Source organism: Primulina eburnea, chromosome 3 (genome assembly GCF_022965805.1).
Source record: "Primulina eburnea isolate SZY01 chromosome 3, ASM2296580v1, whole genome shotgun sequence".
NCBI lineage: Eukaryota > Viridiplantae > Streptophyta > Magnoliopsida > Lamiales > Gesneriaceae > Primulina > Primulina eburnea.
The window spans coordinates 13929934-13957227 of record NC_133103.1 but is presented as its reverse complement, the minus strand read 5'-3'; the positions used below and the strand labels follow the sequence as shown (position 1 = coordinate 13957227).

Here is a 27294-nt window from a genome sequence, read left to right as displayed (position 1 = left end):
ACGGTGTTTCATAAACCGTCGCTATTATAGCGACGGATGTACATATACCGACGCCTAAAACTTTGGCGACGGTTTAGTAAACACCGTCGCAATTATAGTAACAGTTCATGCACAACAGTCGCTATATTAACGACGGCTAAGCACAAACCGTCGCCGATTACTGACGATTATGTATACACCGTCGCCGATCGTGATCGGCGACGGTTGTTCAAAAAACGTCGCCATCATAGCGTTTGTTTGTCTTAAACCGTCGCTATATATAGCGACGGTTTAATCAGCAACTGTCGCTATATAGCGACGGTTTTGAAGAAAACCGTCGCTAAGCTTCTATATATACCATGCTTCGCGAACATTTCCTTCCACGATTTTCACCTATCTTTCTGGTAATAGCTATACTATGTCAATTTTTTAGAAGTTCGATTTTTTTAATTTGCACTAACATTTTTTTGTATTTATTTCGTAGGTTTGTTCGTTGTTGCGATCTTCCAACATTACGTGAAGCTGCATTTTTTCGCCCAAATCAGGTTTTAAAGCTTTTTTCTTACAGAAAATTTAATTCATAATTTTAATTTTTGCGTAGATGTTTTTTATGACTTATATGAAACATATTCGGTACAGATCTGTAGGTGTTTGTCGAAAAACACGGTCGCTTATTAAGCGGCGGTTTTTTTAAAAAACATTCGATTAATTTAGCGACGGAAGTGAAGAACCGTCGTTTTAGAAGGCGACGCAGGGTTCGGTTACGGAAAGCTATACCGTCGTTAAAACCGTCGCTTTTTGAAATTAGCGACGATTTTAGCGACGGAAAATCCGTCGCTAATTTTTTTTTTTGTAGTGGGTGATAAATCTTCAAAGACAGAAACTCGAGATGAACCCCCCAATAGAAATGAACATCAAATATTAAAGTCAAAAATTTCATAATATGATGCGCCAAAATCATATTATGATCAACATAATCTGCAGATAAATGGCCTTTTCATTAACACAGACGCAAAGGCCTAAAATCCCCGGTGATAAATTTTCAAAGACAGAAACTCGAGACGAACTCCACGAAGAAAAAAGATAATAAAACCCCCTAAGATCTTCAAACAAAAAAGGGGCAATCAATCTTACGTCAAGTCAAAACTTCGGACAGGAAACAACAAATTTCATCACGAAGCCATCAACTATAGCAGAACGAAATTAAAGTCAAATAGTAGTCAAAACGAGACAAAACAAAAACCAATAACCATCGATTCAAAACAAAGAAAGATAGCGTACATACCTCAATTGAAATGATTATTAAGCAACAACACGAATTAAACAAATGAAGAAATCAACAAACAATATAGAGATTTCGGAGAAAAATACCTGCTCGATTAAATGGGGAAATGCCGACATTTTCGGTTAGATTCCGATGTAGTAAAATGGGAAAGTTCGTTCGCGATTGTCACGAGCGATGCACGTGCCTGGTCCGAAGGACGGTTAAAATTATTCTTAACTCTTTGGGCTGTCACAGGCCCGTTAAATAGAATTCGAACTAAATTGTTGGGCCGTTCCTGTCTCACGTCTACTCACCCGTCTCCCTTCTTTTGTCCGACGTGTTTGTAAATAAAATAACTCCCATCTAAACCCATGTCATTTCTTATTTAATTTCATTTGACCTTTTTTTTAATAGCTATAGAATTTGTAGCCACTATCTTTTGATGGACACGGGTAAACTCTCAAATTCCTGATCATTTGTTATGCGATCTCTTATTTCACTGACTCGGACATCTTCTCAAAGATGTCTATTTTTATATGCATTATTGGGACAATGCCCTGAGAATACAGTTTTGTTATAATTAATGGTTCTTAAATACTAATATACTAGATATGAGGCTCATTCTAGACAAGTATTCTGGATGAGTAACTCCGTCACATGGCGGCGCGTTGGGATCCAGAAATCGGGCTGTGTGCAGAACTAGTATTCAACTTAAAATTAAAATAAATTGTTTTTTAAAACTAGTTTGTTTCTTTAACATTTTTGTTTAAACTTTAAGGACAAACTCGACATTTATCTAACCGTTGCGATTCGATTTGGAGAGCTCCCAATAACACCGTCCGTAACGCTTGCTTAAACCCGCCATTTCCTTAGCCTTCAGAATCGACGCAGCCGCCAAAGAAGACAAGTCAAACGCGTTGGCTGAAGTGACCTGTGACCCGAAAGACTGAACCGCTGATCCAAATTGGATCCAATTCACTGGATCGGTGGATTCAGGAGCGGTGGAAAAATAGCGCACCATAAGCCCATGGTGGTAGGATTCAGAAGAAGGGCCGAGGAAAAGTTGAGCAGAAGGGCGGAGGATGGCGAGTTTGGATGAGTAACTCCGCCACATGGCGGCGCGTTGGGATCCAGAAATCGGGCTGTGTGCAGAACTAGTATTCAACTTAAAATTAAAATAAATTGTTTTTTAAAACTAGTTTGTTTCTTTAACATTTTTGTTTAAACTTTAAGGACAAACTCGGCATTGATCTAACCGTTGCGATTCGATATTTCCTATACGAATATCTACTTTATTAAATATAAACAAATGAATATTACAAATTTATATATATTTATGTAAGTGAAAAAATTTCAATTTATGTGTGAATAACTTGCATAATTATTTCTTCCACAACAGTAAAACTAGGAAGATAGGGCAGATACACATTTCTTGAACAAAACACAACAATACCAGCCCAGAATGTAGCCTTACTGAAGTACTTAAACATCCCATTACTTGAATCTATTTGAACTACAACACATATCAAACGTCTCATGACCAAATTTCACCGCCCCATAACACGATAAAACACTTGATTTTCAACAGAAGACAAGCCCGCGTAATCTAGTGTCGCCAACTGTTTTGTTTCTTGGCTTCAAATGCTGCTCCGTCATTGATCATATCTTGTGCGTCCTTCTCCATTCCGAGCTTGGAAAGAGCAAGAGCCTGCATATAGAAGGCCGTTGGCCATTCGGGCGAGCAAACCTGAGCCTGCATGGCGTCTCTCAAAGCAAGTTCCGGTTGGCCGATCATCAGATAAGAGAGAGCTCGCCTCACGAATACCGTGCCAGATGGGACAGTCATCAACGATACAAGCTACATGAAGCAAAATAATTGGATTCGGTTTAGGAAAGAAGAGGTGAGAAACATTACATATAAGAAGATACGTGTGATATGTTTCCAAAAAATGGTGGTATGCAGAATTTTGAGTAAATGGACAGTCTCTAATTACTGAATGAACCTCGACTTTGCAGGAACATGAACAGCGAAACTGCCCTGTCACACCCCAAACAAGCTCAAACAAGCAAGATTGTATACAGATTCTACTAACCACTTACTTCGTATCCACACTCACTTTATGGAAATTATTGATCCAAGTTGTTGTAGAAGTTCTACTGGTAGCACTAGAAAGCCATTAACATATATCCCAGGATTTGATGTAGGACAAGGTATTACATGCTCGACCCATACGATGGTAGAATATCAATCTTGAGCAAACAAGAACACTATACCTTGGAGTAGTAGTCAATCGCATTCTTGAAATCCTTGTCTCGGAATGCAATATCCCCAAATTTCTTTGTATTTAGCATGTCTTTAACTTGTTGTGTCCACTCTTGGAATGAGAGCTTCACCAATTACAAGATGATTTCAGTGAGCAAACATTACATAAATATGAATTGCAAATGGTAAAAGTAGAATAACTTCATACAACATAGATTACGCATCAAAGTTCAGATTGTAACACGTTCTAAACAAGCAACATTGACTTTCAATACATACTTCAAGCACAAAAGAATTTGGAGTAATACTTAGAATATCCAACAAACTTGAGATGGTTTCTGATTCTATGTTCAAAGATTACAAGAAAATAGCTAACCTCATTATCGGCACCTTCATCATCTTTGTAACCTGTCTTAAGCAAGATGTCCTGTACGGCAGTAAGGTCCATTCTTGCACAAGCCTTTCCAAGAGGAGATAGCATGGTGGGCAGAACCACAGGGGTTTTTGTCAGACCCATAAGCACATGCGATGCGACCTACAATGGTAAATAACATCATGTTTGCAAATTAATTCAAAATATTGAGCTAATAGAGCAGGAGCAGTTGGTTTTCCAAAATCTATGTGATCATGGGTAAGTGCGTATAACAAAAGAAAATCTGCTAGATTGAAGTGTTACCTCATTCTGCTTTTGAAGGGGTGCTACAGCAGTAAGAAGAAACTTGATACTAGGCCTATCCCTAGCCTCATACTGAAGGCACTTTGAGGCAAGTTCGACTAGTGCGGTAGCATCGTCGTTAGCATATTGACCCTCCAAGGACGAGTCCATCACCAATAAAACATTTTTTCCTCTAATCAGGTCCAAAGCCTGAGGAACAGGCTCAACATTAAGAAACTCAACAATTAAAAGACTAAGAAAATACACAAGTCATCTTGGATATATGACATCATTGACTAATGAGGTCAACAATCATTTTAATGCAGCAAATTTCATGTGACTATCACATCCTTCTGCATTCCTCATAATAATTACTGAATTAAAAGTGTTTTTCATTCTTTTTTTTTTGATCAGAAACTAATATATATTAGATTAATAATGTTAAAAGATTACAATACGAGTGGATGAGCCATCCACGAATTCGAAAACAACCCGTAAATGTAACTTGTTCAACAAAAAATATAACACCAATCCCTAATCAAATCAGATAATAGGTATGTCCGAAACTTTGGTACGCAAATCGTCCACGTCGCCACCCTGAATCTTATCTTCTCCCAAACGTCATCTCTTGATTCTTCTTTGTCACTGAATAATCTGTTGTTGCGCTCCAACCAAATCGACCAAAAAACACAGTGAACGATTATGTACCAGAAGTCTTTGAATCCCTTTCCTGTGAGAAATTCATTATCCAAAATGAACATATCTCTTGACGATTCTGGAAATGTCCACTCGAAACCCAAATGTTGCATTACCTTGTTCCAGACACTCGTTGTGAATGAACAGTGAAGCAAAATATGATCCTGATCTTCCTCGTGTTTCTTGCATAAGTAGCACCAATGTGGGTTCAAAACATGATCCGTCCGTCTCCTCTGTATGCTGTCACAAGTTTGCAGTTTTCCCAAAGCTACTATCCAGGAGAATACCTTAACTTTTTGTGGGATAGGAACTTTCCAAATGTTGTAATAGTAGGGAAAGAAGGGGTGTGTAGTACTCTGAAAAAATGATGAGTATAAAGAACTGACAGAGAAAACACCAGATGAATCTCCTAACCAAACCCTGACATCCCCCGAACCCACACTCAAAGATACTGACTCTAAAACCCCTAAAAGATCAGTGAACTCACCCAACTCGACATCATTCAACCCTCTCCTGAACCTAATATCCCATGATATGACCGAATTACCTAGAGTACTGGACACCGTGAAGAACTGAGAGATAGGTTTGTCTCTGACAGTAGATAATGAATAAATGTGAGGATAAACAACTTTGAAGGACAATAAACCCACCCACCTATCCTCCCAGAACCTAATGAGATTCCCCCCCTTGAGCACCGTACTAATCAGTGTTTGACAAGTCGAGTAGGACCGAGAGATAAACTTCCAAGGGCTTTTAAAGGTCGTGTTCCTTGCGACCCTTAAGTCCCAGCCATTACTGTGAAATCCGTAAATGCTACCGACTACTGTTTTCCAAAGAGAGTTGTTTTCCACAGCGCCTCTCCACCACCATTTCCCTAACAGTGCCAGGTTCCTCAGTCGAATACTGCCCAATCCTAATCCCCCCTTGTCTAACGGTTTACACACCTGATTCCAATTGACAACATGGTACTGCGAATCTCCATCGGCTCCATCCCATAGGAAATTCCTCATCAATGCTTCCAATTGTTTTGCCACTTTGTTTGGGACCTTGAAAATTGACATGAAGTAAGTAGGCAGTGAACTAAGGACTGATTTGATCAAAGTCAGTCGGCCTCCTCTTGATAAATAGGCTTTTTTCCAACTTGCTAGTTTGGTTGACATCTTGGAAATCACCGGAGCCCAAAACTCCAGCTTCGTTGGATTCCCACCCAACGGTAAGCCGAGGTATTTTATTGGCCAATTTTCTTTCTTGCAACCAATGGCTGATGCTAAACTGTCAATCTCTTCATCCAAACGATTGATTCCAAGCAAAAAACTCTTTTCTAAGTTGATTTTAAGTCCGGATTTAGAGCAGAATAGTTTGATAAGATCGACAACCGCAAGCATGTGCCTGTCAGTTTGAACTAAGAAGAGTGTGTCATCTGCAAATTGAATGTGCGAAACTTCCTTTTTGTCTCTCCCCACCACGAGCCCTCTAACATCATTACCCGTCCTTGTCTTATCCATCAATCTCCCCAGCCCATCTATCACTAAATTGAACAGAAATGGTGATAGTGGATCGCCTTGTCTAAGGCCCCTTTGTCCCTTGAACCTACCCCTTGGTCTGCCATTAATGAAAACCGAGTAAGAAACGTTACTGACACAACCCTTCATCCACTTCCTCCACTTATCCCCGAAGCCCTTCTTCTCGAGTACGAAGTCTAAAAACCTCCAATCCACATTGTCATAAGCCTTTTCCAAGTCGATCTTCAAAACCCACCCTTTTTTCTTTTTTCTTCTATACTCTTCCACCACCTCATTAGCAATAAGACAACAGTCAATTATCTGTCTACCTCGAATGAATGCACATTGATTTTCCGAGACTGTTTTGGATAAAATTTTTGTCAATCTTCTCGTCAATACCTTAGCCAGTATTTTGTACAAGCTAGTAACTAGGCTAATTGGTCGAAAATCTTTTAGCTTCGTTGCTTCTTGTCTCTTAGGGATGAGACAAATGTACGTTTCGTTCGTCAAACCATTAACGATGCCATCTGAGAAGAAATCAGCGAACACTTTTGAAAGGTCAGCTATATGGTACTGAGGTTGATCAACTCAAAACTTACTATCAACTATGCCATTAGTATCTAGTATGTGCGTTATAATTAATTATTGTAAGATGCTGCTCAAGTATTTGAGAGTAATTAGTTAAAAAAGTGAAACTGAAACCTAAAAGGGTATAATGCTGAAAAAACAAAAACAAAAACCAGGAAAACATAAATGAATACGAGTGATAAAAGTACTGTACATGGCTGGGTGGAATATGCTTCCCACTCAAAAGGTCCAGAAGCACAGTTCCATAACTGTAGATCACGCTCTCTGGAATCACCCTGCCTGAAAAGGTTAAGATAAAAAATAAAATAAAAAATAAAAAATAAAAAAGTCAAGTCATACCAAATTATTAGATAGTGCAGTTAACCAAGCATGGTACATCACTCAATGTAAACCATCTTTGAGATTGTCATTATACTTGAATCTCTTGGAACTATGGAAGAAATAACCGCACACTAAAGTGTCTCGAGTTATAATCTCTTGTTCAGCAAGGTAGCTATCATAGAATTTTAAGTTAAGGCTTCATTGCTTGGTCTATTTTCATGCGCAGAAGATTCACTTTGATAATTTAATGCATATAACGAGGAGGAAATAAAATTGTGGAGTTCAGAAGATTGATAAAATTTTAGCTAATGTGCTCTGCCTGTCATTTTTATTTCCGATAACTTATCCAGTGAGCCGTTCCATCGTGAATCTCCTTTTTTATGTATGGCATATGGTATCCTAGTTATTGTCCATCAAGAAAACATCTTTCAAGTTTCAACATGCCCACCATAGCTGTATAAGGCACTACATTTTTCGTTCATTTGATGCATCTATGCTGGAGTAAGAAGGAGCAGTTCACAAATATTTTCAAGCTCGAACAAGAAAATAGAGACAAGCCCTGAATCACCATTCTCATATATTAGAATGGTACTCGAGCAAATTTCAACGGTAACATTATATGAAGGAGCTACAGGGAAAACATGAATATACCTGTACGTAAAAACTCCGGGGGTGTGTAAGCTAAATTGGTGCTATAGCTCTTCCCATCCCTACTGTTTTTCATCAAGCCGAAACTAGATAACCTAGGGTCTCCATCCTGCAATATGAACCCGTGTAATCAAAACCAAATGATCCATTTTAACTGTCAATTGCCATTTACACCAGCAAAAATCTTATGACGCATCTTGTTCAGGTTACAGAGGGTTACAGTAAGCCAGTTTCTACATTAGAGGATTACAGTAAGACTGTTTCTACACTAATGAAAAGCATAACCATTTTATAGTGACCATATATCTGGGACATGGTTGATGGTCCAATGTAGAAAGGCAGTTCATTTTTTAGGTCACACTGAAAATACGAGCACAAGCAAACTGGTAGACTAATTGACTAGTAATGTTCAGTTTCTGCGAGTACAAGATTAATGGTTGTTCGGGCAACTTATGTTATAACTCGATTACCTCATCAAAAAGAACTCTGTAAGCATTTAAGTCGTGATATATTTTCCGGTCTTCGGCATTGCAGTGGTCAAGGGCTTCTGCAATGTTGTATGCGATTCTCACACGCATTTCCCACTGGAGAGGTTGTTTATCCCCTGCAGCAAAATGTGAAGAAACACACCCGATGAAATGGCGGAAAATCAGAAGCTTAGTTATGCTTTATATGTGAACAAGTCGAAAGGGAGGGCCAAAAGATATTCAGCCTAAGACATATGTCAAATGATTTCAGAATCACTGAAGTGAAGAGAAAAAAATAAAAATAAAAAAAATCCTACAATGAAACAGATGCTTAGATAGCGTATCATTTGGCATATATTCAGCAATTAACAGGCGTTCATCTCCTTCAGCGCAGCATCCAATTAAGTTCACCATTCTCTTGTGTCTGACCTTGCCAACTCCAGCAGCTTCTGCCTGTGAATGAATGTCATCGATGATGTTGTAATGAGCTTAGCAGTTTTTCAAAATTAGACATTTTCTTGTGAAAAACCGTCATGGGATAGCATAGTAATTCTTCGAAATGACATCTCACGCTCAGTCATTTACAGTTGATTGACAATGACAAACAATTTCAAATTGATGATACAATATATCCTAGCAAAATAAGTTGCAACGTATTCAATATATGTTAGATAGCATATCCAAAAAACTTTATAGGTGTTAAACGAGAGATATGACAAAAATCTGCCGTAAAATTAAAGGATTTTATGGAACACTCTTCAAAATGCAAATATTAATGCGTAAATTGTTATACTAAATCAGAACTAATTAACTGTAAAACTACTCCTTTCGACAGTTAAACAAATAAAGTGACAGATGGAACAATATCACCAGGAGTGATTGTAATTTTACTACAGCAAAAATCAAGTAAAAGAACACTACTAGCACATTGGTCCAGCTCACATATGCACTACAATTGAATGGTAAGTAAATGAAAATATGTTGACACTTGTATCACCGAACATATAGAAAACTGACCACAAACTGTTGCGGATCAGGCCATGATTGCTTTGAGAATCGTTTGATGGCAACAAGCCTGTTATTTCGAAGTTTCCCTCTATACACAACATTAGGAGCTCTCTCTCCACTCTCTGAAACTATCAACTCACTGCTGAAGCCATTCGTTGCAGCTCGCAGTTCTGAAAGTGCAAATTCGTTGAAAGCAGGTATTTGATCCTGATCCAATTGGCCCCCGTTTTCTGGGCAGTAATCAATCAACATATAAAATGTCTCAGAAATTTTTAGTTGTTTTACCCTTGAATATGGAAAATGCAGAATGTTCAATGTTTAACAATGATACAAAACATTCTGCTTGTACAAGTGTGTGTTAAAATATTGTCCGCCTTTTGTAACTATTAGTTTTTATTATTTAATAAAATATCGTTTCCTAAGCGTGTGTTAACATATTAAAGTATAATTCTATCTGAAATAATCATATCCCAATGTGACACTACCACAGCTCAACAACCCGATTTTTATTTGCTCAACACACATAAAAAAAACCAAGTGACAAAAGGGTGAATAAATAAAGTGCAACACATATTTAAAACTGAATTCTAAACAAAACGCAAATTGTATCCAGACACGATATTCCCAGGGGAAATTATGAGGGACACGAAAGTAGTCCGTGAAAGGTAAAACGCATGCTATAAAATGTATGACATCGACAATGTTTCCGGCCAAAACTCAAAAAAACATAGAGGGGGGATGGGCTGGGCACTGTTTCGATAAAAGGACTCAGGAATGACCTGAACACTGAACGACTTGAATGGCCACGATATCAGCTGAAAATATGTGGTACTATGGTAATAGAATGGTATTACCGTACATGGAAAGTTTTATGTAGAATTATAATAATTTTAATTAGCTAAAGAAAATGGATGATCTGGATCTTTCCAAGACATCGCAAAGGAACTGGAATGGTAGCCAATATGGCACCAAGATACATTCGCACCTACTTGATATCTTGATTCACACCATCCAAAGGACATTTCAAGTGCGCAGATAACAGAGGGAGAGAGAGAAAATATATATCACCAGTCACAGATAAACGAGCACATAAGCTCAATCATTCATAAATCACATTCTTATAATCTCGGAAACTAACAAAAAAAAAATTAAGAAGATTAAGAAACAATGAGAATCGATAAACGTCGCACCCATAATGAGTTAAAAGTACACAAGCCAATATGCTCAAAAGCTCACCAAAAGGTTAAGTAAGAACAAAGAAGAAAGATTGAAATACCCGGATCTGGTTTAGCATCAGGCTGAGAAGATTCCTGGTCAGGTGATTGAACGTTAGCGGTTTTGGACTACAAACAGCCCATCTCTAGTTTGCTCACATTCACACTTCCACACTCACTCCGTGTAGTTTGCTCACATTCACACTTCCACACTCACTCCGTGTATTTAGCACTTAAATAAGTACACTACTTTATGCTTACCTACGAGCTAAAAACCTTGACAGTTGGTTTCAGCTTTCAAGAAACAAGGACAAAAACTTGATATTGCCCAATCAAATCAAGAGAATACCTCTCTACCTTTACCTATGAGCCAAAAAACATGTTGGGTTTCAAGAAACAAAGCTAAAATTTCAATCTTTGGGTATCAATGTAAGGAAGTTCCACTAAATCTTCTATCTTCGAACTAAAAACCTTGAAAGGTGTCAAGAAACAAGGCTAGAACAATTTGTTCACGGGAAATCAATGTGGACGCAACTTTACCTGTTTATGAGAGAGGGATCGATTATTAGAAAGAGTGGGAGTGGGATTTGACATGATAAGAGGATGATTGGCATGTGAAGAGAGAAGAAGAGGTACTGATTTTGCAGTAAAAACTGTAAAATGCTTTGGTGGTTGTGTGCATCCAACCGAGCAGTTCCGTTTTTCACACCTGCAGCAACTGTGTGCGTTTCTCTGCGTTTGTGTGTAAAGCTTGTGTGCCTTTTTGTGTGTATAAAGTACGGCGCAAAAAAAAAAGTTTAGATAGTTTGATATATAAAAATTGAATGCTTTTTTCCCCATGGTTTATTTACTTTTAATGTTTATATCAAAATAAACTTCAAATATCTATTCAAATAGTATGTCTCTTGTCAGATAGTCTCACAAATCTTTATCTGTGAGACGGATCAATCCTATCAATATTCAAAATAAAAAGTAATACTCTTATCATAAAAAGTAATATTTTTCATGGATGACCAAAATAAGATATTCGTCTCACAAAATACGATCCGTGAAACCGTCTCATACAAATTTTTGTCATATTTAAAAACAAAGGTCAAATCACATGTAAAAAGAAGAAATTTTGCATATGAAAATTTTGATCAAAACAGGATTAAAATCTAAATTTTTATTTTTGGAATTTTGAATCTATATATGTACATACATATATAATAACATAAACAATACAAGGAGGAATTATGTAAGTTTTATTTTATTTTTTGAATGACATATTCGTTTATGAGATTATATCATTTAAGAAAAATACTTTAGATGGTTTAACTATTTTAATAACTATAACTATTATAATATAATGATTGAGTTATTCCAAAATATTGAAAAAGATCAAGATCCTAATTGATAATGCCACACTTTGGTCTTCACTTGGAATAAGATGACAACATCTCACACACCATTTGGTCAAATACTTAAAAAATATTTTTTTATGAATAAATATGTGTTTGGAAAAATATTGGATAAAAACAATTTTTTACCCGAAGAATATGATTTTCTGTTTAAAAAAAAAAAAAACTCTATTATACATTAAAAAATATATTTTGAAAATAATTTTTATTAAAAAAAATTAAAAAAACATTTTACAAAAATTTTGGTCAAACACATATTTAAAGTCTTTTTAACTAATAAAATACTTGTCTAGAATGAGCCTCATATCTAGTATAATAGTATTTAAGAACCATTAATTACAACAAAACTGTATTCTCAGGCCATTGTCCCAATAATGCATATAAGAATAGACATATTTGAGAAGATGTCCGAGTCAGTGGAATAAGAGATCATTTAACAAATGATCATGGATTTGAGAGTTTACCCGTGTCCATCAAAAGATAGTGGCTACAAATTCTATAGCTATTAAAAAAAAGGTCAAATGAAATTAAATAAGAAATGACATGGGTTTAATTGAGAGTTATTTTATTTACAGACACGTCGGACAAAAGAAGGGAGACTGGTGAGTAGACGTGAGACATGAACGGCCCAACAATTTAGTTCGAATTCTATTTAACGGGCCTGTGACAGCCCAAAGAGTTAAGAATAATTTAAACCGTCCGTCGGACAAGGCACGTGCATCGCTCGTGACAATCGCGAACGAACTTTCCCATTTTACTACATCGGAATCTAACCGAAAATGTCGGCATTTTCCCATTTAATCGAGCAGTTATTTTTCTCCGAAATCTCTATATTGTTTGTTGATTTCTTCATTTGTTTAATTCGTGTTGTTGCTTAATAATCATTTCAATGGAGGTATGTACGCTATCTTTCTTTGTTAATAATCGATGGTTATTGGTTTTTATTTTGTCTCGTTTTGACTACTATTTGACTTTAATTTCGTTCTGCTATAGTTGATGGCTTCGTGATGAAATTTGTTGTTTCCTGTCCGAAGTTTTGACTTGACGTAAGATTGATTGCCTTTTTTTTGTTTGTTAGGCCTTTGCGTCTGTGTATGAAAAGGTCCGTTATCTGCAGATTATGTTGATCATAATACGATTTTGGCGCATCATATTATGAAGTTTTCGACTTTAATATTTGGTGTTCATTTCTATTGGGGGTTCATCTCGAGTTTCTGTCATTGAAGATTTATCACCGGGGATTTTAGGCCTCTGCTTCAATGTGTGAGAAGGCCCTTTATCTGCAAATTGTGTTGATCTCAATATGATTATCGAGCATCGTATTATGTAGTTTTCGACTTTAGTCTTTGGGGTTCATTTCATCGGACTAGAATCCCGGATTTCATTTGTTTTTATATTTTGAAGTCTTTTGAGGTGTTGATGGCATCCTATATTTCAGATATCTGATTTTGGTACATGGACAAGATTTTTTGAGTACCTTATGCGTTAGCATTTGATGATAGCCTTTTGTGTGAAAAGGGTTCGAAAATATTTTATGCACCTGGCTGATTAACTAATCCAATTGGGGATAGCAAGACGTGTTAGGAGTTATATGCTAACTAATATGCCCGGTGTTCTAAAATTCGACCTAGGCGGCCGTACGAAAAAGTGCTAGTAGGCTAGCCTAGGCATCCCTAGGATTAATTAAATATTTTTTTCGGGTTTTTTTTAAAATTAAAAGTCCAATTAAAAAATGAAAAATAATTTTTTATAGGCTTTAAGCCAAAGTCCAACAAGAAATGCGATTTGTTGACCTGATTTAACACACCAAATTTCATCTTAACATGTTGATACGGCTAGACGTGCTAGTCTTTGGTCTAATGTCCGACTAGCGCCCAGGAAATTTTATAACCTTGGATCCCAACGCGCTGCCATGTGGCGGAGTTACTCATCCAAACTCGCCATCCTCCGCCCTTCTGCTCAACTTTTCCTCGGCCCTTCTTCTGAATCCTATCACCATGGGCTTATGGTGCGCTATTTTTCCACCGCTCCTGAATCCACCGATCCAGTGAATTGGATCCAATCTGGATCTGCGGTTCAGTCTTTCGGGTCACAGGTCACTTCAGCCAACGCGTTTGACTTGTCTTCTTTGGCGGCTGCGTCGATTCTGAAGGCTAAGGAAATGGCAGATTTAAGCAAGCGTTACGGACGGTGTTATTGGGAGCTCTCCAAAGCGCGTCTCAGGTTAGAACACCCCCCCTCCTTCCACTTCTTGTTTGATAATTTTTTTTATATTGATCGTTTCATTGAAACTCGATTTTACTGATGGAATTTTCTGTTATTTTAACGATTTTTGTGATCAGTTGGAGGCTGGACAAAATTTGAATTGAATTGATGTATGGAAACATCCAATCCGAATTGCTAAATTAAAGTATACTTTGTTCCGCTACAGCAAAAACCTTGCATTTCTAGTGCATTTAGGAAGTTAACAAGTTGCTAAGATGCCTGTGAAGCTGTAGCTAATTTTATTTAACATTAGCTGGTTTTAGGCATATAAGTTGGGCCTGAATCCTGATCCTGCAGTTAAGTTCATGTTGGGGTTTAAAACTCTTTCGCCGTCATCTATTTAGTTGTGGAATCTCTACTCGTTGTTTTTTAATTGAAAGGGAACAGAGTGATAAATATAAATTTCAACACTGACATTCAATATTTCCAGTTGGGTGTAGCACATCTTCAATGTTCAAGCATACTTGTCATAAATTGAATCATTATGGTTTGACTCGTATCATATTCATCTGGCTCTCATATGATATGGCCATGGATTTCATGAACTTGTACCAATTTGTGCCGTGAGATGAATTCACCTGAGATCAACTTGCCACGACCACATATTGATGATTTTTTTATAACGTACTTGTAAGCTCCAGTTGAGCGCACACCAAACACGATGGAAGGCAGGAAATAGCAATTTTTCTGTTTCAAGCCTATTAAGTGAATATGGAGTTCTCATTGCTTGATGAATACGATCTGATGAGTTTTATCCTTTATTTCCTTTTTGTAGCGAGGATTGGTATAAATTTCTTACTATTGTCAATGGATTCATGCAAGGCTGGGTTCAATTGATGTAACTCTTAAATTTTTTTATTTTTAGCATGCTAGTTGTTGCTACTTCTGGCACTGGTTATATCCTCGGGAGTGGGACTTCCATTGACTACCTTGGCCTTTGCTGCACATGTGTTGGCACAATGATGGTGGCAGCCTCGGCCAACTCCTTAAATCAGGTCCCTCGTCGTCTCTTTCTATCTCTATTTACGATCTTGGATCACCTTTGCTGTTACATATATGCCATTAATCACTATCTTGGGTATTGTGAGTGCATTTTCTTATTTCATGAAAAATTATTCATCGGACTAGGTGACACTGTTGTGACTAAAAAGAGGATCTGAGTAAACATTGATCATGTTCCGTAGGAGTATGGCGACACCTTTCTTTTTTATTTTTCTTCAATTAAGGTCATAAAAATGAGAAAAATATAAAGTCTTGGTGGTAATAAGGAAAGAGAATGTACCGAAATTTATTGGATTAAAAAAAACTTTGAACTGTATTGTCCGATTCAACTAGAAATATCATCTCTTGTTTCAGTTTATATGTGGCACCGTGTGGGCAATCCAATCCAATGGTGAGGAAAGAGTAGTGCAAGTGTAAAGCAAAAACACAAAGAAAGTGAATAATGCAAAACAAAATATATTTTGTATTAAAAGACAATTCATCGGTGGACAAAAAAATAAAATCATTATATTCAAGGGATTTTTTTTAAAGAACATTCTCACATTTATATGCTTTTTAAACATGAATTTGTCTTGCATTGAACGCACACCTTTCACCTGCATACATATTTGTTAATATGTTACATATTTTTCATTCTTTGATAGACTTTTCTTGTAAAGCATGGAATGTTGGAATCGATAAGCTGACACACTGAAATATTTGCGCATCAATTTGTATAGTTAGTATTTTTAGTTCCTTTTTACCTCTTTTTACTGACATGTTTTTCATTTTTGTGGCCTTAGATATTTGAGGTAAATAATGATGCTAAGATGAATAGGACGAGATTTAGGCCACTACCATCGGGCCGCATCACGATGCCTCATGCTGTCACTTGGGCAGCTTCTGTCGGTGTAACTGGCACAGCATTGCTGGCTTGCCAGGTGGATATGATCTCACCAACTTGTTTTAGTTACTCATTCTAACTATCGTAAAATTTAATTGGTAAAGGGATTGATGTAGCAATATCTACGACAAGGTGTTTGCAGGCTAATATGCTGGCAGCTGGTCTTGCGGCATCTAATCTTTTTCTTTATGCATTCGTCTACACTCCACTGAAGCAGATACATCCAGTGAATACTTGGGTTGGGGCTGTTGTTGGTGCAATCCCACCTCTCCTTGGGTAATGTTCTTCTTTTATAGGGTACCGTACACCACTTCTATTATAACATTATATTTTTCCATTTGCCTGAGTCATAGGTCACTCTCTTTGTAATGTGTGTTATGGCAGTAGTGGTCGATTCCAGTTTGAAGGTGGTATTTTGTCATGTCTGAATTGTAAATTTTATCTCACATTCCTTTGATATGAATATATGATGCATGAAAAACTGTTAGTGTAGAATAGGTCATATGTTTTAGGTTCTTACCATACATTTATTAATGCCCTCTTTTTCTTCTGGATATAAATGATGCAAGCATTATAAATGGTTTTTAAATCTCATTACTCATGGAATTTTATGCTTAAGAGAATTTTACCGTATGAGGCATAAAAAAGGCAAATGAAGACGGGTAAACTTTGGTTCAAATTTTGCACCTTTGCTTAAGAGTTTTCTAAGAGTCCATTTATTGATTTGTTTGCTTATTTGGGTTGAACATATATGTCACGTCGATATTACAAAAAATGTTATCTTGAGGATCTTGTACATGCGTAGGGTGACGCTGATGAGATTTGCGTTCCTTGCTCAGCAAATTTAGGTCCTTGTATTTTTCTTTTCCCTTCGAAGTGTTGAGCACTTATATTAAAATTGTTATTTTCAAAACTAAAAACCTTTTTGTTGGTTTGTCTAGCTAGGCTGCTTTCATTTATGGTTTTAGTGATTGCTAATAGAAAGGTAGCCTGAGTCTGTGGGCTTAGTAAAGAATGAACATTTGTTGATAGATCAATTTAAGGTATCTGCATGAAGTATCTGATGACAATTTTTCTCTTACAAGGTGGGCTGCGGCTTCTGGCGAGGTTTCCTTAAATGGAATGTTGCTTCCAGCTGCTCTCTATTTTTGGCAAATACCACATTTTATGGCCCTCGCATACTTATGCCGTCAAGATTATGCAGATGGAGGGTATGTAACCAAGCATTTGTTGATGTGTCCTTTCACAATAACTTATAGAATACTGGCTTTTGATGCTAAATGTTTTGCAACATCTGAGCGCTTGAGCTGTTGTGCAATTCTTTTAGTGTGGGTGCCATATGTCATAAGATAAATTAGCTTTGTAAAAGCTTGTGTACTAGGCGCCAGTCACTTTAAAATATAGATATTTAGTTGTGTAGACTTGAGCGTCTACCGTTGTATTAAGACATATAGCCACTGATGATGATGCAATTTAAATATTTGGAATGATGCAGCATTTCAAACATCATGCTTTGATTTTTGTATCATATAGGTGGCCACACAGATCAATAGGGTCAACTTTTGAACTCCAAAAAAGCGTCCCAACAATTGCACCAATTTATGTCTTATGAAAATCGAACATTGGCTTTAGTTGTGATGTCTGTTGTAGTTTCTAGTGTATATTACCATATCAAAAACAAGTTAACTTAAAACTTTTAAATTAAAAACAATTAAGTCATTACATTTGGATCATCGTATGACATGGGTGGCCATACAGGGGGTAACGTCATTGGTGTTTAGCTAAGCCAAATGTAACCATTTTACAAAAGCTTATAGATTTTGAAAATGTTGTGATTAGTTTTTTTATATTGAATGGCATCCTGCTCTATCTTCATTTTCAAATAAGATGGTTATGCAATGCATTTCACCCTCGACATTGGTCTCAAGAATTCACATGAACTAAAGTTTCTTTTGGTAATCATTACTGCACCAAAAACAATAACTTCTTTCGTCCTCTAACCTCGTCTCTTTTGTTTCTATTATTAGGTTTAGGATGTTTTCTCTTGCAGATGCTTCTGGTCGTAGGACAGCCTTGGTTGCTTTGAGGAACTGTCTCTATCTACTTCCATTGGGCTACCTATCTTATATCGGTGAATATGATGGATCAGCTTTTTTTTTTTGCAATTATCTAGTTTTTTCTTTCTCGTGGTTAGCAATATATGTAGATATTTACGCAATAGTCTCTTTGAATTGTTTAAAAGACAAGAATAAGAAGAAAAAACTAGTTAATATCTGTTTAGGATCCTTCATTCTTGAAACATCTCTCGTCTGGACTCTAATTTGTATCTCATGCTAGTGTCTGTGATCTGCAACCTTCTAATTTTGCAGGGGGTATCACATCTGGTTGGTTCTGTGTGGAATCGACGCTGCTCGCTCTAGCTATTACTTCTACTGCTGCATCATTCTATCTAAATCGTACGACAAAAAATGCTCGGAAAATGTTCCGTGCTAGCCTTCTCTATCTCCCTGTATTTATGGGCGGACTTCTACTTCATCGACTTTCTGGCAATGAGCAGTCCGTGACAGAGATGGGTATGGAGGTGACTGAACTAGCTACCTCTGAACAAAAGAGGAAACGAGCTCTAGTCGACAAGCAAGCACGGCCACCTGTATCTTATGCCTCTATTGCTCCATTCCCTTTCTTGCCAGCTCCTTCATATTCTAGCAGCTGATTAAATTGTTCCTTGAGATTGTTGAATAAAAACTGAAATTGAAAACACTCTCCGTGCATTGAATATTTAATAGTTTCTTTTCTTTCTTTTTTTTTTCTTTTCTTTTTTGTTGTATTTCGAGTCACAATAAAGAGGTTCTGTGTTGCATCAACAGTAGTATGGACGATGTTGACATACTAAAACCAACCATGGAAGATTTTGATAATTAATAGCTCTAATTATACTTGTTTGGTAGTAATAATTCGTGCTGTTTTTTTTGTTCCAAATTACTGAAACTTTAATTTCCAAAAAGAAGTAAATGCGTATTTTTCCTGAGTCCACCGGGATTGAAGATTTTTCAATTTATACTAGTTGTGTATAAATTAATAAATTAATACGAAATGTTATATATATATATATATATATATATATATATATATATATATATATATATGTAATAAATTTATGTTTTCAGATCTTTTGTTTTATTTGCGATATTTTATAAAATTAATAAGATATATATTTTAGTAATATTATCTTTTATATCCATAAAATAAATATTAAATATAATCTTATGATGATAAATAAAGAATTGAATCTTGAATTTGTAAGTGAATATAATAAATGGACAATGTTTTTTTTGTTGGAACTAGCACGAATTTTTCTGTGAAGAAAAAAAAGTAGGGATGACCGATAAAAAAACAAGTGTATCTCTCTATCAAACATGAAGACATGAAAATAGTACATCATTTTTTGCCGCAGAATCATTAATGTTTTTTCAATACCAATGAAATTGATAATGCCATTTGAGGCCAAGTAATCGGTGATACATCGATTCAAGAATCCATTTTTAATCTATATTTTTTTTTTGGGAAATGATTAGAAAATTATTAAACTGATTTTATTCCCAAAAAAAAATGGTCAAGTACAGAAAGTGGGGAAAGAGATGGGGACGTGGGATAATGGAAGTGGAGGAGGTTACTGTTTTAATTACATGTGATCAACATTGTTGTTTCAATCACACCAAAATAGTTTCTATGCTAAGCTGAACTTTTAATAACACCAAAATAATTTCTATTCTAAGCTGAATTTTTAATAAAATAGAATAGATAGATAATCGAGGAAAAGTGTTGGATTATGATTAGAACAATCAGTTTGAAGTTTGAAAGACAACTAAAATAAAGAAATTCAAGGGAAAAAATGACAAAACTCATCGACTACAAACCTTTCGGACTAATATGATACTTCAACATCGTTCATGTTATTTTATATCTATGTGCAAGTAGTTTTTGGTTTCTTTAATTTATTTTCTCTGGTCCATTAGTTAATCATTTGTCTTTATTTGTGATCTTTTGTAAATAAAATGTGTTGAAGTCGATGTTTGATGGCTTAATTGAATATTCATATAATTTTTTAAATTCTTTTTCAGTTAATTTACTTATTTTTAGTTTTTTTAGCATCGACGAGAATAACAGGCAAATTGAAAATTTGGATTGTTTGATTAAGTCGGATTCAATTTCACAAAATTTGATGTCAAAATGACACATGACCGACAAAAGTCACAAAACTATCACAAAATTAAAAATTGTTGCTTTAAATTTTTTTTATTTAAAAACCAAACTCGCATATCAGAAAAACCCTAACCCTAAAAAATCTCTCACTTCGTATCTCACCTTCTAACTCGTTCTAATACTTGTACAGACGGCTACATCAACCATGGCGGATGTTATGTCCATGGAAGACATTCACGCCACCGCTGACCGGCTCGGAATCGATTTGTCTTCCGTCAATCTGGACTCCGTCCGCCTCCCTCCTGGCGATGATTTAGGAATTATCAGGTAAATTAATTCATGACATGATTTTTTATTGCTTTATTATTTTATTTTGCGGGCGGGCATATGTTGTTAGGATGTTTTAAGTTTTTTTTGTGCGACGATTTACAGCGATGATGAAGATTTGAAGGAGGGGGTGTCTTTGAAGTTCGAGGAGGGTTTTGGGAACATAATTGTGGTGGATAATTTACCTGTGGTGCCTAGGGAGAAATTCGAGAAATTGGAAGGTGTCGTGCGCAAAATCTACAGTCAGATTGGGGTTATTAAAGAAGATGGTCTTTGGATGCCCACTGATCCTGACACTCAGAAAACCTTAGGATATTGTTTCATAGAATACAATACTCCAGAGGTATGCTTAATCATGTCTTCGAGTGATATTTTTTTTTTGTAAAAAAAATCCATTCATGCTGTTACACTTGTATGTTTCTTATTAAGCTTGAAGTATATCTGTTAGAGGATTTTCATTTTATGAAATCGATAGAATTGTTTATCTTTATGCTGCCATGGGTAATTTTAATTTCCTTGAACATGTTTGTGCTTTGTAGGAAGCTGAATTAGCTAAAGTGAATACGCATGGGTACAAGTTAGACAAAGCCCACATATTTGCTGTCAGCATGTTTGATGATATCGATAAATTTATGAAGGTTCCGGAGGAGTGGGCACCTCCTGAAACTAAGCCTTACACACCAGGGGTTGGCTTCTGCTCTTCTACGCGCTCTTTCACCTTTGTTTTTTTAAAAAAGAATGCCTGAAAAGATATCTTAAAAAATTAAAGGACAAAATGTGTTCTTGTGTGAATGACATGTTTTCTTGCAGGAAAATCTGCAAAAATGGCTGACGGATGAGAAGGCGAGGGATCAGTTTGTGATTCGTGCTGGCTCAGACACCTGAAGTTTTATGGAATGATGCCAGACAGTCGAAACCTGAGCTTGTTTACAAGAAAACCGTCGGTGGTTTTTCATATTTCTGTTTGTGTTCAAGAACGCGAATGCCATGTTTAAAAAGAAAAGATCAATTTGAATGCCATTCTTAACTGCCAATTTGTAATTTCTCTCTGCATGACTGCATTTTTTCCCACACGGAAATTGTAATACAAAATTCATGAAACAATATGACTAGTTTTTCTTTGGAGAATGGTTTTCTCTTTTTGTTTCCATTTATTTATGATCTCCTCTCATTGCAGTATTGGACAGAAAGTTTCGTGCAGTGGTCTCCATTGGGGACATACCTGGTCACAGTACATAGGCAGGGTGTTGCTGTTTGGGGTGGTGATACCACCTTTAACCGACTAATGCGATATGCTCATCCCCAGGTGGGCATTTATTCTGCAGAGGAGATTATATATTTATATAGCAGTTCAGCTTTAATTGTTTGAATTGCAGGTAAAACTGATTGATTTTTCTCCTGGAGAGAAATTTTTGGTGACATACAGCAGCCATGAACCAAGCAACCCCCGTGATACTCATGTATAATGTCCTGCTATTTTGTTTTGGACTTAGTTTACTCATTTGGTGGCATGACTCAGATTATTTCCTCTACAGAGGGTTGTTATAAACATTTTTGATGTGAGAACTGGAAAAGTCATGCGAGGTTTTGAAGGGAGTGCAGATGAATTTGCAATTGGTGGAGGTGTCGGTAGTGTATCTTGGCCAGTTTTCAGGTAATTTTAGCAAGATGCTTTTTCCCCTGTTGCATTCTATCCCTGTTTATAGACTTTTGGCAATCCTACGTAGAGAATACATTCTCTCCCATATGGATAATGTCTCAATTTTTATATTCTTTACTTTCCAGGTGGGGTGGTGGAAAAGATGACAAGTACTTTGCCAGGATAGGGAAAAATGTAGTTTCTGTATATGAAACTCAGACCTTTAGTCTCGTCGACAAGAAATCTATGAAGGTTGATAGTGTTATGGACATCAGTTGGTCACCCACGGATGCCATTCTTGCTCTTTTTGTTCCTGAACTTGGAGGAGGAAATCAGCCTGCAAGGGTAAGCCCTCAAATGTATATGCTAGATGTTTGTTTTATTACTTTGTCGAGGTTATTGTCCGTTTATGTTTTTCTTTGGTACTAAACAATAATAGGTGAGTCTCGTGCAAATCCCAAGCAAAGATGAGTTGAGACAGAAGAATCTCTTTAGTGTCAGTGATTGTAAAATGTACTGGCAAAGCAATGGTGATTACCTTGCTGTTATAGTTGATCGGTACACAAAAACCAAAAAAAGCACATATACTGGCTTTGAGCTTTTCAGAATCAAAGAACGAGACATACCAATTGAGGTACTGGAGCTAGAAAACAAGAGTGATAAGATCATTGCATTTGCTTGGGAGCCAAAGGGCCACAGATTTGCAGTTATCCATGGTGATAATCCAAGGCCAGATGTTAGTTTCTACTCAATGCGCAGTGGTAACACTGGCCGTGTGACGAAGCTCATTACACTGAAGGGGAAACAGGCAAATGCTCTCTACTGGTCACCAGCTGGTCGCTTCATTATATTGGCAGGATTGAAAGGTTTTAATGGGCAATTGGAGTTTTACAATGTTGATGAACTTGAAACCATGGGAACCAATGAGCATTTCATGGCGACAGATGTTGAATGGGACCCAACAGGAAGGTAACCAGTTGAGATGATTGTCAAACATTTACGTTACCTCTCGCGGAACAGTATCTTTTGTTATTTTGTCGTGGAGTCTAATGGGTTTCGTGTATGCTAAATGAATTTATGGGACGTCGGTTGTTTCCTTCTGTGTAGATATGTGATGACAGCGGTTACATCTGTTCACGAGATGGAAAATGGATTCAATGTCTGGTCCTTCAATGGAAAGTTGCTATATAAAATACTCAAGGATCATTTCTTCCAAGTTAGTTCCCTTCCTCTTTTTGTATATTGTTGAAACAAGTTTCTTGTTTACGGACATATACCCTGCCATAATAGTTATATCTAAAATAGACAGTAAATATCAATTAATGGGTACCTTCCATTGAGCTTTCTTCTATGAGACGCCATTTGCAACTGGACACTTTGGTAACCTTTTAGATTTATTGCAGTTTTTATGGCGCCCAAGGCCCCCATCTGTTTTGAGCCCTGAGAAGGAAGAAGAGATTGCCAAGAACTTGAAAAAATACAGCAAGAAGTATGAAGCGGAGGATCAAGATGTTTCTTTGCTACTGAGCGAGCAGGATCGAGAGAAGAGAAGAATGTTGAAAGAAGAGTGGGATCGGTGGGTCAGTGAATGGAGGCGATTCCACGAAGAAGAGAAACTCTCTCGGCAGGAGCTGCGAGATGGTGAAGCCAGTGATGAAGAGGAGGAATATGAGGCCAAAGAAATCGAAGTTGAAGAGTTATTGGATGTTTCGGAGGAGGTAATTTCCTTCGACTAGGTCTATTCCGAGCTTTGTCGACACCATGGCTCTCAAGTGGTACTTACATATATGAAGGTGGGCTTGTGTAGCCATTTTATTTCCATTATTATTCAGATTAAATTTTTGGCTCTGTATCATGCGGACTTGAAAACATTTTCTGTAGTTTGTCAAATGCATTATTGCATCTACTTTTTTTGAGGAAAATAATACGAACCTCTTTACATGCTATCTCTAAGTAGCATTCTTTGAATCTCTCTTTCCTGTTCGTAGTTTCATAGAAAAAATACCTCGTTCTTGAATGGGTATCACGAATGACTTCTGCAATCCAGACAGGGAAAAATGCCCCAAAATTTTGGCTGAATGAATGGTAAAGACATTGTTCAGCTTTTCTATGGACTGAATATTTGCTTAATTGAAGACGCGTGATTGGAAGACCGATTCCCATGGAAATTATTCCCTATTGGCCCCTTGCAGGATGAGGGGATGAAGTTAATGAAATAGATTATTTGGGAAAGAAATTTTAAATCAATTGAGGAAATCATTATTTTTCAGTGAGCACATTGTACAATGTATATAAAAACCTCACGAAGATGAAATAATCTAAAGCAACATAAAGGAACCCTGCTATGTAAATTACAATAAGAGAAACTATAAATATTTTCATTCAAAATTTCTATTATATTGGGATTTTTTATGAATGGATTGTTTCTTGTCTTTTGTTTTTGCCGCAAAGTGGGAAAGCAATTCAATCCGTTCCGATTCATTACAATAGAATACAACTTACATATTTTGTGTAAATAAATGATATTATATATTCGACCAATTCTATTCTACTCGTGGGTTATGGGTTACACCACCATTTATTTTTCTTAAACATGTTCATTTTTTAAATTATTATTATTATTGCATTCGACGGTACTTTAACGGCCAATTCTATCGTACTCCAAGGTGGGTTACATCCCCGTTTCATTTTTTACACGTGTCCATTATTATTATATTTGACGATACTTTAACCATGATCACACAAACAAACTATTATTATTATTATTATTATTATTATTATTATTATTGCATTTGACGGTACTTTTACGTTGATATCTAAAATTTTCACTTTTTTTTGGACATTAAATCTTATACGTAAATTTTTTTAAAAAAATCTCTCTTGGTTCTTCCACTTTTAACACTATAAGTTTTTTAAATATATCCAGAAATAAATCATGTTTCTTAAATAAAATATAAAAAATGTTAATCAAAATTACATAAAAACATGATAGTATAAATCATAAAGAGTAGGTCTCATGTGAGACCGTCTCACGGATCTTAATCCGGGAGACGGGTCAACCCTACCCATATTTACAATAAAAAGTAATACTCTTAGCATAAAAAGTAATACTTTTTCATGGATTACCCAAATAAGAGATCCGTCTCACAAATTTAACCCGTGAGACCGTCTCACACAAGTTTTTGCCAATCATAAATAAGCTACTAAAAACACGATATTTCTTTCGATAAATAATTGAAATTACAAACATTTTCATTCTAAATGAATAAAAGATATGTTCTAGCATTGTAATTTAAAATCTCCAAACGATAACCTCACAACATGGTGATTTCCAAACATCCATACAAAATCGCAACATAAAAGTTTTACAATCAAATAAAAATTTCATATAATTTATAATATAAAATATTGAGTTTTAATAATAATAATAATAATAATAATAATAATAATAATAATAATAATAATAATAATATGGCACGTGTTAAATACATAATATAAAGAAAAGAATTTAATAGTTTGTTGGTGTGATTATGGTTACAAGTATAGTCAAATATAATAATAATAATAAATGGACACGTGTAAAAAAATGAAATGGGGGGTGTAACCTACCCAAAGTAGGATAGAATTGGCCTATATATTCATAGGCTAGTATTATTTACACCATTATTATTATTTTTACCCCTACAACTTGACAAAATCCCCTTAACCATTTCTTTAAATTGTGGGAATTACCGATATCATATACTATAAATATATAATTACAAATTACCAACTTCAATCAATAAAAATAGATTTTACTTTATATAACTGAATCTCAAAACTAAAAAAATTCACATGTTATTAAGATAAATGATATTTAAAAAAACAAAAGAACTATAAATAAAAAATAATTCAAAAATATCAATCACGAAAGCAACAGCACATGAAAATTTCGAAGTTTCAATTTTATGTAAACATCAAACAACCAATAAGTAGTTTTATTTCTTTATTATGATTTTATTTTTAAGTTTGTTTTATTGGCAGGATTAAAGGGTTTTAATGGGCAATTGGAGTTTTTCATGTTGATGAACTTAAAACCATGGGAACCACTGAGCATGTCATGGCAACAGATGTTGAATGTGACCAGGGACGGATCCAGGAATAAGAGTTGGGAGGGGCTTGAACTCAATATGATAAGTTATATATTATTAAAAAAAATTTACATTAGATGAATTAATATCATTCAGGAAAAGAAAACAATAGAAACAATATGCCTTATTTGTTGAAGACGAATACTCCAACCAATAAAATTTCTGAAACCATTTTTTCTGAAAACGACGATTCTGGGTTCCAAATTTTGTACCTGGATACTCCAACATATCTGATTGATAAGGCCCCATATTTAGATATGAACGTCTTATCTCATCTCGTACATTAACATGATATTCACATATCTTTTTTCTTTTTCCCGAATCTCGTTCAATAAAAGTAGACGAAGACTGATGATCGTCTCTAGGAGAGGAACATGAAGGAATTTAGATATTGGGAAATAGAAGACTTTCACTGGATTGATGTTGCATTGTAAGGACCGTAGGAATTGAAGTATCTTCACTAGCTTGACGATATCTTTTCTTAAAGAAAGATGATATCAATGTTTTTCCTTTCTTTGCAGCAGATTGATGTTCCATTTTGAAATAGTTCAAGTTATAATCCTAAACAAGAATAAAATAATTATTAAACAAATAAACAAGTAATAGTCAATCAACAACTCAACAACAAACAATCAAGAAACCACAAATCACGCACAGAGAAGCTATAAAAAACAAAATAAAAAATGTATAGCCGATTCTTACCTGGATTGTTGTCTTGCCGATGAGCAATTCGATTTCTTCGGGAGTCCGCAATTCTATTCTGTCGCTAAAGGGCTTGGGACTTGGGAGAGAAATTTTGTAGAATTGAGGTGGGGCGGATCAGAGGATATGGGATGAATT

The 27294-nt window shown here is 35.9% G+C and overlaps 2 protein-coding genes and 1 pseudogene across 2 annotated transcripts; 2 read left to right on the top strand and 1 right to left on the bottom strand.

Annotated features, from left to right (window-relative positions):
• Nucleotides 1-10764, bottom strand: part of LOC140826685 (serine/threonine-protein kinase BSK2-like) — a 31657-nt pseudogene extending 20893 nt beyond the window's left edge.
• On the top strand, nt 484-19091 carry LOC140826687 (protoheme IX farnesyltransferase, mitochondrial). Its single transcript, XM_073189192.1, has 8 exons — nt 484-524; nt 13845-14228; nt 15136-15265; nt 16055-16192; nt 16298-16431; nt 17241-17366; nt 18183-18286; nt 18525-19091. Exons 2-8 carry the CDS (start codon nt 13918-13920, stop codon nt 18866-18868), a joined length of 1287 nt encoding a protein of 428 aa, XP_073045293.1. The 5' UTR covers nt 484-524; nt 13845-13917; the 3' UTR covers nt 18869-19091.
• A 1353-nt stretch (nt 19092-20444) lies between these two features.
• LOC140826683 (eukaryotic translation initiation factor 3 subunit B-like) lies at nt 20445-24294 on the top strand. The gene is given in 12 exon segments (XM_073189190.1): nt 20445-20685; nt 20791-21028; nt 21225-21371; nt 21496-21567; nt 21569-21625; nt 21863-21991; nt 22062-22145; nt 22221-22339; nt 22471-22669; nt 22764-23293; nt 23432-23540; nt 23728-24294. Coding segments are annotated over 12 exon segments (2139 nt in total). The 5' UTR covers nt 20445-20563; the 3' UTR covers nt 24061-24294.
• Nucleotides 24295-27294: the final 3000 nt, after the last annotated feature.

What these genes read in the sequence shown, in the direction of transcription:
- LOC140826687 (XM_073189192.1), top strand. Translation starts at nt 13,918, where the DNA reads ATGTGGCGGAGTTACTCATCCAAACTCGCCATCCTCCGCCCTTCTGCT. An exon ending in CTCTCCAAAGCGCGTCTCAG is followed by an intron (nt 14,229 to 15,135) that starts GTTAGAACACCC and finishes TTTTATTTTTAG; the next exon opens with CATGCTAGTTGTTGCTACTT. An exon ending in CAAGATTATGCAGATGGAGG is followed by an intron (nt 17,367 to 18,182) that starts GTATGTAACCAA and finishes TTCTATTATTAG; the next exon opens with GTTTAGGATGTTTTCTCTTG.